Source organism: Abrus precatorius, unplaced genomic scaffold, assembly GCF_003935025.1.
Source record: "Abrus precatorius isolate BTA unplaced genomic scaffold, Abrus_2018 Scaffold4, whole genome shotgun sequence".
Taxonomy (NCBI): Eukaryota; Viridiplantae; Streptophyta; class Magnoliopsida; order Fabales; family Fabaceae; genus Abrus; species Abrus precatorius.
In genome coordinates, this window is record NW_020874384.1 from 2,946,079 (window position 1) to 2,958,439 (window position 12,361).

Sequence of the window (12,361 nt, forward strand, 5' to 3'; positions counted from 1 at the left end):
ATTTTTACTTCTCACCATCGAAGAATCCCTCTATCAACCTCTCTCTCTCTCTCATTCCTTTTCTCTTTTAATAAAACTTTTTCAATTTATTTTCCCATGAAGTGATCCCAAACGAAAATAGAGGCTACTTTGCTTCCTTGTTTCTTGTCTTGGATTTTCATAATTAATAATTTTTCACCAACTTGTGGGCTTTTTTAGTTCTATAAATTCTCCGCTTGAATCACATAGAGTCCTCTTCCACTTTCTCCTTCTTTCTTTCTTATTACCCTCTCTCTAGGTAGCTAGCAAGATATTTCTTATATATCCTATGGTCCGTGAGAGCCCTTGTTCTCTACCAAGCCTTTCTTCCACATGTTCCCTGCCATGCTGAGCTTTAACTCATTCTCTTCCTAAGTTCCATATCAAATACCCTTTCAGATTCTCTTACCTTCTCTCATCGTTCTCCTCCTTAAACTTCACTTTTTCTTTTGGCTTCAGCATGCGCAACCCATATAGCAAATCTTCTATCATCCTTAATTCTAATACTTAAGTTTGAAACTTTTTAGTATTGGGTCGGAGAATTTGACGCTTGGGAACATAAAGTCTCTAATTTTTTTTTCTGTGTTTTTAATAGCTATTAGAAGTGCATATTAAATGTCCAACATCTTGTTGTTGATGTTTGATATTCATGTATCCGATTCTCAGTGAAATCTTCTTTTCCGGGTGTATGATCAATTCTACTGTAAGGCGCAGGACCCATTTAGTTCAATCCTTCTCAGTTGCTTTCCTCTATTGGCTTTACTACGTTTCATGATTTCTAACCTTTTCTTAGTTTAACGCTATATCATCAATAATAATATCATTATATCATCTACTACTACTACTACTATTATTACATATAAATACTAAATCTGCAGTAATTTTCTGAGTTTGTGTTTAGTGTCTGGGTCCTGTGCCAAGTGTGTTAATTGAAAAGAAAAAGGGTCGTGCAATATCCTATCTCCTGTTAATTAATCTCTGGTTATCACCATAATATGGCTTCCTCGAGTGGAACATCTTCAGGGTCATATATGCTTCAGAACTCAGGTTCAGAAGAGGACTTGCAGTTGCTTATGGATCAAAGGAAGAGGAAGAGGATGATATCCAATCGTGAATCTGCAAGGCGATCTAGAATGAGAAAGCAGAAGCACTTGGATGATCTGGTTTCTCAAGTGGCTCAGCTGAGGAAGGAGAATCAGCAAATTCTCACAAGCGTTAACATCACCACCCAACAGTACATGAGTGTCGAGGCTGAAAACTCAGTGCTGAGGGCTCAGGTTGGAGAGCTGAGTCACAGGTTAGAGTCTTTGAATGAGATCATCGAGGTGCTGAATGCCAGCACTGGGGTTTATGGAGCATCAAACAGCTTTTTTGATCAAACCAATAGCCTCTTCAACCCTTTCAATATGGCTTATCTGAACCAGCCTATTGTGGCTTCTGCAGACATGTTTCAGTACTAAGAAGAGAAGAAAGGAAGAGTGGTATTGTTGATTTCTTCTAGGTGTTGAGTCTGTTGAGAAATTGTAATCACTACCATATGGTGATAAGGAATAATGAATGTGTATCATAAAGCTGGTGAGATTGTTAGGTGCTGGTTCTGTGGATGGGGCCTGTTTGGAGACTAATATGAATTGGGATATGGGCCACTATTGTTGCCACCCTCCTTTGCTATATTGTAATAATAATATTAACCTAGTTCTCTATGTTATTCTACCTATATCTTTTTTTTTTTTCAATTGAATGTTTTATATAATTTGTAGTTCTATGCTGAAATCGGTGTTTATTTGACTAAGTCGAGAGGGTAGACGATTTTGCAAATTAATGTTGAATGATTGGGAAAGTGGACAAATTTGAGTTCATTACATTAGTGATCTTCCCTTGAACCTGGACATAGATGATTCATATATACATTCAATCACGGTTAAATCTGTCACTTCTCTTTGGATGGTGGTATTTTGAATTATTTTTCTGCTGATGTTTGCTCTTTCATGCACTATAAGGGGCAAACTAGGCTATGCTTATTGAGCATTCACACATACAAACTCGAGGCAAGTCAAAAGGCAATTTCCACCAGGCTCCATCGAAGAAGTTGATTTTAATGCGGTATTAGTATTTGGGGGCGATTAGAAGACCTTAATTAGGCGGTTCAAAGTGATTTGTAACCTTTTTATAAGGTTTTCAAATCTTTTAAGCATTTTTAACATTAGTTGTTTACTAATAGTAGAATTTTACTGCGATAAAAGTTAGTCACATTAATAAAAACCACACATGTTGTCCATTTGAAAAAGTGTATCACAGAAATTCAATAAAAATAAACTGTAATTTTTTGTAATACTGTTAAACTAGTAACTCAAACTTGCTCTAGGAAACAATAAAATTTATCAATACTAAGAAACAAGTTTTAAGATATCGAAAGAGATTACTAGAATTGTGTTTGTATTGTCTAGGTTCCTCATGTACTCATAAAAAACACGTATCTTAATTAAAGAAAAAGTCCAAAAATTACATGTAAAAGAAAAAGACATGAAGTGCATAAAGAGTAGGTCGCGGTTCCCGTTGTCACTTTTACTCGCAATAGCGGTTGCAGTTTGGAAGAAATTCCTTGAAATCAGAAATGTACACAAACATGTTTGGATAGTGGGTCTGTCGTATGTTTGGCTCCAATTGAGAATCATTATTGTCCTAGCAAGCCACTCTCTTAGATTAAGTTTCAGAGGAAGACATTTCAGCTCTACGGTTTTCAATTTTTCTTTCGGTTTGTCTAAGGAAACACAAATCAGTTCAATAATAAAGAGGTAAAGCGGCGACAAAAATGGATCAACTAAAAAAAAGTGACAATTAAAAATGAAAGTAAAGGTTGGAACTTTGGGTTGAAGTTGCTTGGTCAAGTTCTTGGAAAGGTTTAAAGATACATATTTTGAGGAAAGAGGAGACATGGGTGTGCTCATGTGATGAGGGTACAAGCTCCACGTGCAAGGAACAACGTTTCAAGAGCAACTGAACTACTAGTATGTATGAAATCAAGAAACACTATTATTTAAAATTTAATAAAAATATAAAAGTATAAAAAAAAGAAACATTAATTTAAATATAATAAAATAACATTTACGTAATTTTTAATAAATTGTAATTAATAATATAAAATGTGTCAGAAAAATATTCTTATTGCACATATGTGTGTTGTTTGTAAGCTTTGGGACACTTAACTGAATCGTATTACGTTAATGGCAAATGACGATAAACGTGTGATAGTGTATGGAGGTCGCTAAAATTCAGTTCTTACTTTATGATGTATAAATATAAAACGTTATGTAAATTAAATGACAGTGCATTTTAGGACAAAATTTAGCTTAGTATGATAAGTGTTTTTGGTCTAGTTTTTAATTATGATATAACATTAAATATAATTTTTATTAACCGAAATTTTAACTTAATTATTAATAAATAGTATAAACAACAGTATCTTGATCCTTTTGTTATCCTCAACTTTTAGGCTTAAGTTTAAACATTTTTAAAAAGTAAATTTTCATTAAAAAAATCATATTCTATAATAAAATATTACTATTATTAATTACTTAAATTTAACTCTTAAGAATTAAAGTTAATATTTTTTATTTTTTAATATAAAATCCACAGCACATCTATAAAAGAGATAAATACAAAGTTTCTACATGTACCCTATGTATAAAACTTCAACATGACTAAATTACTTAAACTAAATCTGATTCTTACTAACAGTTTGATACATCACGTTGAGGAAGTTTATAAAAGCATCACCTTTTTAAGAAGAGAAAGTTGTAACGATTAAATATTTTGTGACAAAGATGGGATCCATATCCATTTTTTTTTCTGCGTATATCGAAATCATTAGAAACAAGAATGTATTGTTAATTAAACGAATTAATGAATCGTTAATTAAACCAATTAACACTTTTTTATCAGAAGTTTACGATATTAGTGGAAGGTAGCCGTAAGACACACTAATACGCAAAGAAAGGATAAGTACGAAATGGTAAAAAAAAATATGATGCATACACACACATATAACTGATTTTTTTTTTTCATGGATTTCACATACAAAGTAGAGTCTCTCTTATAAAGATCAACTTAAGTTTCATATGAATTTTAAAATGATACGAAATTCATTTAGAATAATGCAAGTATCAGTTAAAATGGAATGTTTAAACTGCATTCTGTTTAATTTATTTAAAAAAACAAGTGTGTGTGTGTATATATATTCTTTTAGTTTCAGCTTGTATTTTAAGTGGTTTTATTATTATTATTGTTATTTAAATTTTTGTTTTTATTTTTTATTTTGAGCCGTTTATGTTTTTTCAAATACTTTTAGACTAAGATTTGATACTAAATTAGAATTTTTAATGTGGGTCTAATCTAAAAATAGGAGAGTATGTTTAAGTTTTGTTTGTTTAATTTTTATGACAATTTTGATTTATAGTTTATATTAATTATATGTATTTTATTATATTGCTAACCCATCAATATAAATTTTTTTATCATCTAAGACTCATCTCATATATGCACAAAAAATCTTTAAAAATAAAATAAAATTTAGAATCAACCCTAAAACCACATGCTTGAGCTATAGAGCTTCCTATTCTACTTAAATGCACATGCTTTACATTACATATTTCATAACTATATTTGTGAATAATAAAATATGATGTAAAGCTGTGAAGTTAGGTTTTGAGAGGGAACACCGTTAGGGTTTATAATTTTGAGTGAAATATGAAATTTTTATTCAATAAATTTTGATTGAAAGAAGCTTTAAATGATTTACCTGGTTTTAAAAATGTAAACAGAAGGAACTAACCGAAAAAGTGGATTGCAATAATAAAAAATTGGAAAATTAAGTTTAGTAAGAATTATTAAATGACCCAAACAGCACATTAACTATCGTGGATCAAATAAAATTGCAATTAGTCCCTTTTAATCACGTTATTCACATAATTGTTTGGTTTAAAATAATAACAATTTAATTTTACTACGCTTAGAACAAAAGTTGAGGGTCTAGTTTCCTTAAGATTCTAACATCTGTGTAATTCTCCTTCTTAAATAATGAAAAGAAACAAAACACAATAATTAAGAGATTTTTTAAAAAAATTTCAATCACTATCTTTGTCTTTGGATGCCCACATATTTCTTCCACAAAAAAACGGAACATTGTAAGGGGTCGACTCAAGGGTTGTCAATGTTACAGTCACATATCATAGATAATTAAAAACTATGGTCTTGTGGCATCCTACGCAACTTAGCTTCTTTAAATAATCATCTTTTGAAGAGTAACCATTAAAGATTGTTCATTTTTGTCAACCCTCAACTTCACAACAGACAAAAGCACCATCCCCAAACGTGTATTTTGAAATGACTATTAGGCCATTGGAGGACTTTGCACGCCCAAATAAACACAAGTGTAATTACACGTACGAACCAAGAAACAAGCAATTAATTCAATATTGATAAACAGTAAAAAGATAACTGATGAATTAAAAATAGAAGGTGCGAAAAAAAATACCACCAATTCTTAAAACTGAGTTAAATTTTCATTAAAAAAAATTAGTATGCTTTTATATTTTAGTTATCATAAATATTTTTTAAGAAAAAATTATTACTTTTAAATACTTAAATTCAATCATAACATTTGAGGTGAGACTTGAAAGGAATTTCTCGAAATTACAAATAAAAAGTCTACAATTAAAATGGTGTCAGGAATTGGAGGAAAAAAAACAACATGCAAGCCGAGAAGTCACATTGTACATAATGTTGGACATAGGTGCAAGAGTCTGGTTCATTGAAATCTATGTGCATTATAAGAAAAAATATTTATCAACCAAAGAAAATGTAAGTTGTTTGGATTGTTTTATGGATACACCTCTTGTCTAATAGAAATTAAACCATCAATATAGATATTTTAGATTTATATTAATGACAGAATTTTTAAATGTATATTTAACAATACATAATACAAAATTAATAAATAATACATTTTTATAAAAATACAATATTTAGCATTATTAACACATAAAATTCTATAATTTTTAATAAAATTATTATTTCAAGTCTTTAAATACTCATTAAAAAAATAATATTGATATAAATTGTAATGATAATATATCTCAACATTCTACAATAATAAAATTATTTATTAATGCAATTTATTATACTATTTATGTATACTTGTAATGTTTATACTAATTACTTATTTTTTATTAAGTAAAAATTACTCTACTCATCTCTGAAAATTATTTATTTAGTTAATTTTTATAATAGTCATTTTATAATTTAAATTTTTATTTAATTCTTAATATAATTCTTATCTCAAAATTTATTTTTAATTATTTTCTATATTCATGTATTGTATAAACAAATTTCAAAATAAATATAATAAAATGTTTCTTAATATCTTTAATAAAAATTAAATACATTTATTAATTTTTGTATTAAAGCCTTAAATAAATATTTTTAAAAATAAAAAAGTAATAAAAACTGCTCTATTGTAAAGTGTTGAGAAATGACATCTCTCTCTCTCTCTCATGGAATGTGTAATTCTACTGTAGAGTAAGGTAGCATTGGATTGCTAACAAAGGTTGCTTCAAGTGTTAGTATCAAAAAAACGTCTACAAGATGATATAAAGTGTTAATATCGATTTTTACTGACAGTATATATATATATATAATGTGTTGAGACATGTCTGATTTTGTAGAGGGACAAGTTGCTTCTCAAAGCACCTAATCCCAAAAAGAAAAAAAAGTAGCTTTCAGTTTTATTTTATTTCTTATGCTAAGAACAATAGTTGCCTAAGATTGACCATCATGTAGCCATGACTGAGTGGCGGCCAAACAATAGCAGTAGCCACCACTGCACAAAGAAAAAACACAAGTCAATTTAATTTATCCACAATAGTTTAAAGGAGAAACTCCACATAGTAAGTATATCAAAGCAAAATATTGATCTTTTTTTTTTAAAGATATTTTTCTAGTGTGGTTTGAGGAACCTTCCTATCTCGGATTATTTTATATATATATATATATATATATATATATATATCAAAATATGTTATTTTAAAAAAATTATAAAAATATAAAATTTCAATTTTTTATATATAATATTTAAAAATAATATATGTTAAAATATGATATATATTTTTTAAAAATTATAAAAACATGAAGTTTAAAAATCACTGCTCTTTAGTACAGGTGCATAGATTTAGAGATAAATATTGTTAAAAATATTTAAAAATTTAAAAAGTCAAAACTCATTAAGGGTATTTTTTATTTTTTAAAATATAAAAAATGCCATGGACAATTTTGAATTTATTTTCGTAAATTTTCCAAAACACCACCATATTTTGATTATTTTCTTTTTTTTTCATGAAAAAAAGCCTCATATCTCAGTTATATATATATATACACTAGTAATTCATAAAGTTGCCGAGCTAGAAGCTTAAGATGTGTAGAAGGGACCCATAGCGACTATAGTTAGATTGGAATATATTTCTCTGAATATGACAAGATTTCCAATGGAGGGTTGACAAAAAATTTGGGAGAATAGTTCGAAACTTTCATAAGAAACATGAGAATTATAATCTTTCATTTGGAATTATTTACTATTTTAATGTGTAATAAAGAATAAAATCTTATCCATATAACTTTTTTAAGTGAGTATCCACATATCTTTTTCCTTTCTTTGATTAAGAGCTTGTATACCTCCTCTTAACTATGCATTGAAATGGAAAGAATAATTCCCAATATGCAAAAAGAAAATGAAAAGAATGGACATCTTGGTGGGCATCAATCAGGTGAAAGCAAAGAGTACTTCTTTTTGTGATGCTCTATGGTACCATATTATGCGAGGGAGAATGCAAGATTGCTCGGCAAGAAAACCAATCAAAATGAAAATTACAAACATAAAAGTCATCAAAAAATAATATTTCAAGCAATTAATAAAGCTTCTCTAGCTTTCAACCATCCATCATTTGATACCGATCTTTAAAAATGGGAAGCACTAAGGTGAAAAATTCAAAATAAGCTTTGTTATATGGTCACTTCATTTTACTTTTTTTAACATTTAGTTATTCCATTCTAGAAGCATAGACTTGGGCTGCAAATCTGGAGAAAAATAATGGGCACTGATTCTTTATAAAAACGTAACCAATAAGATTCCCACACATGCAATATTAGGCTAAGCACCAAAGTAGCATGAGTGCTCTAACTGGTTTCCATAATTTGCTTGATTGGCAAAAATATATAAAAAGAAGATGATACTGAGACCCATGTTTACATTTCAAAATTTTCTCCAACTCGAGAGATGCAAAAGAACATAGATGAAAAGACATTAAATATAATAAGCAAAAGGGTTCAAAGTGGATTATTTTGGCATTCTGATTTATAATTCCACGTCTTGAAGAAAAAGTCAGTATGGAGCTTATATTATTATATTATATATGTATATAGGTACAACATGTGAAAAGAGGGGACAAGGATGAGAAAATCTCCAACGATGCCTTCTTCTTTGTGGTTTTCATTGCATGTTAGGAAAGTTAATTTAGTACATTTATTTATTTATGTCAAAGAGGGAGAGCATGTGGCCAGCCAGATTGTTGAATAGTTCACATGCTTCGATAAAAAGTTGTCCTAATATGAGTTTATTTTGTAGTAGATTCGTTGTTGATTATTGGGATCTAATTGAAGTATGTTGTACTACTAGTGGCATTAGCCTCAGTGATCTACAATTTGTCAATTTCTTAAAGATAGCCTGCACTATTCCTCTAATAAGAAATACTGAAGAATAAGAGGATACACCAGAGATACAAACTATGTATGATATAGGTTAAAGAAAATTGTGGTAGTGATATGTAATCAAATTAACCCTCAGACATTTTTGGTGGTGGGATAGGGGACCATTTGGAGTAGATAAAGGAATGGCAAGTTTTCTAATTTCAAAATTACTATAGTTTGGATGGCTCTGCATCCAAGTTACCAAATCAAGCTTTATAGTGCTGATAGCTTACACACACACACACACACATGTACACACACACACACACACAGAGAGAGAGAGAGAGAGAGAGAGAGAGAGAGAGAGAGAGAGAGAGAGAGAGAGAGAGAGAGAGTTTTAAATTCTGTGACACATTTAATGTAAGTTATTTAATATTAAAAAAAGTTCATATGCTATTATTTGATATAACACATAAGTGATTTTATCTAAGTTCTATCCCTTTTTATTTCTCTGGGCTAAACTACAAACACATTTTTTGTTAAAAGAAATACAAAGTGATAACCAGAAGTTGCTACAGTCCATTGAAGAATTGTAGTAAATTAGCAATACCTACTCCATCCAGGTTTATGAGGTTACCAATAAAATGGAGAGAATGCGGTAAAGTACGAACACTTTGCATTGGGTCTAACAAATTAATTCTTTCTTAAAAAATTAGTCTCTTTAGTAAATTTTTTTCTTGAAATAATAATAATTTTACATTTTTAAGGTAAAAAAATAATTCTTTTTTTAATTTTACTCTTAAGATAATCATTATCTCAAAACTCATTTTTTTTTATCTTCCCTCTGTTCATTTATTACATAAACAAATTTTAAAATGGGTATAATAAGAAATTTTATATAAAAATAAGATAAATGAATGTATTTTTTTAGTTCATGTGTCACAGTCTTAACAACTATTTTCCAAAGATGAAGAGAATAGATAGGAAAACTTTTTATTAAATTTAAGATCCTGTAGTGTCTTCGAAAAATAGGGTAAAAAACTAATAAAAAAATTATTAGAAATCGTTTTATAATCTAAAAGGTAACTTCTAAGAGGTTATAGTAGCTATTTGTTTTCCTCCACAAAAAATAACTCGAGAAAAAAAAGTACTTCTTTGAAGTGAACTTAATTTGAGAGTAACAGTAAAAAAAAAAGTAAGAATGTTTACTTTTGAATGGTGTTTAATTGATAAAATCACAATATGCTTTAAATGAAAAATACACCCTTATTAGTTCACTTTAAACACCCTTATTTTAAGGGAATTTAATCCTTAATTATATCGTTGTGGCACTCTCTCATCTTCTCTAAGTTAACATACTGGATTGCATTATAGCTATTAGAGATTACTATGTTCACTTTTCTTGATCAAGAAAGAGGGCAGAACTAAAAGCATTTTGACGTCATTGGTTGGGATAAATTTTCACTTTTGGAGTGGATGCATATACCCTGCGCAATAAAATGGAAATATACCCGTATCACAAAGTAAATTGAAGAATGGAAACCCAAAATGGTTGCACAAAAGATAAAAAGAGGGAGAAAAAATCCTAATGAGGGACGAAAGGTTCTCTTTTCCTGCCGAGTTGATTGTATGTAAAATGAGAACGTTCGTGTTTGTTGATGGTTAAATTAGAAAAGATAAAGCCTACATAACCTTGTTAATCTAGTAGCATCTCTTCGGGTTACTAGAAAATTGTAGTGTCTAAAGTAAAGAAGATAAAATAAAATTATCCCACGTAAATTATCTCCTTTAGGAAGGACTCCCGTGATAACTAAATAAAATTGTCAAAGAAACAAATGCTAACAATATACTTATTTTTTTTCAAATAAAATTTAGATAATGATTTTACCTTAAACACAGAAAATATTATCAAATTTAAAATGTTCATTACTAGAGAGTAGAATACTGAAAATGTACTCTACAATTTCTCATCCTACTCAATGACCCCAAGTAAATGTAGACTTAAACCAGTACACTCAAGAAGAGAGGACTAAGGGGAGGACCAGGGTTTCAAACTTTGTTGAAGGAAATATATATAGGGCTTGTTTACATACACCAAGAATCGATTATTTTCAAAGAGAAAAATAAGTATTGTCATGTAACATGCTTTGATAGATTAAAAAAAATGTAACATTCTTAGGAATTCGTGCTTATCATTCATTTTTAGTGGTATGATATTGGCAACCTACAAAGAGAAGTGCAAGAAAGGATAAGTTTAAGCTTCCAATCCCATGAAATCAATGTTCATGAGGTAGAGAGCTGTATTAAGAATGAGATGCCTGAACTTGTATTTTAAGAATTTGGAGAGACAATGTCTTTGAACATCAAAATTACTAACCCCAATTTTAAGTGAAAGCATTCTAGAAGAATTCATGAAAATCTATGAAAGCCAACCTTTATAGACTTGGTAGAAAAGGAATCAACATCAGAACTCAATGCAAAACTAGTTCTGCAGCTAGATATGCTCAAATCACTAAAGCAAGTTTCAATTCTTCCATAGCCCATTGACTGTAATGGACATAATTCTCTTTTATCATTTCTGTTCTTTTCAATCTCTAGGACAAATCCATTGATTTGAATAAATTATGCACACCCAGAATTTTGAATATAAATCAAAGCAATAAAATGCAGTCCCTCAGTTGTTCCAAAATGAATGATGGTACATTGAATGATTGTACCATTAAAAAACTAAGGAAAGATCAATTTGACAGGAAAATGTGTAGACAAAGCACAGAACAAATTCTAGATTCAGGCCAGCAAGTCATACCAAGTTAAAGACAAACCCAACAAAGCATCAAGTTTAGAGAAAACTCTTTTCCAAATCTTCCACTATGTTGCTTGTTTGTTACAAGAAGCAGGAACAGTGCAGCAATTGGCTGGTAAACATCTCAGTATCAACATGTGTGTGTTATTTTCCAGTGGCTACCAAATTGGGAGACGCTGCTAGAAGACCCTCAATTCCTATACACGTCCACAAACTGTTTTGTCAGCACAAGAGCATAGAAGTTGAATCCATAATTCAACATCAATACAAGACTAAGCTTTGCTATACAAACTAAAAATTAATCCTGAATTAAAAAGACGTAACATTAGAAATAATGCACAACTAACAGACTAAGTTATTGAAGTAGGAAACGGATTTCATAACGCAATAGTCTATGTTGATAACACGGAGAGTGATGGGAAGATAGATTGTATAGATAAAACAAAACATACAAAAAAAGACACAGATCATGTATCCTGATTTAGCCGTTTGAGTATACAATGCACATTAGTTCCTTAGTTTTCTTATCATCAGGAATCAGCACTGTAGGGGTAGTTGATTTTGACTTGGTCCTTCTTCTACCCGTGGGCGCAATTAGCAAAGCATGATAACCATATAGTTATTATAATACAATCTTGTTTTAATGGGTCATAGTCATAGCCATCTGAAAATGACTTCTCCTTACTATAATCCAAACTTCAAACTGTCCAGGCCAACGGTAAGAAGAATTGTGGTGGTCTTATTCATTGCTTGTTGATTTGGATTTTTAAAAAGTCTTATCTTCAAACATGTGAAGGTCTAAGC

General features: G+C 29.9%; 1 protein-coding gene across 1 annotated transcript; it reads left to right on the forward strand.

Annotated features, from left to right (window-relative positions):
* LOC113864509 (bZIP transcription factor 11-like) lies at nucleotides 1–2,507 on the forward strand. The gene has a single exon (XM_027498309.1). The coding sequence runs from the start codon at nucleotides 1,014–1,016 to the stop codon at nucleotides 1,476–1,478; it is 465 nt and encodes a 154-aa protein (XP_027354110.1). The 5' UTR covers nucleotides 1–1,013; the 3' UTR covers nucleotides 1,479–2,507.
* Nucleotides 2,508–12,361: the final 9,854 nt, after the last annotated feature.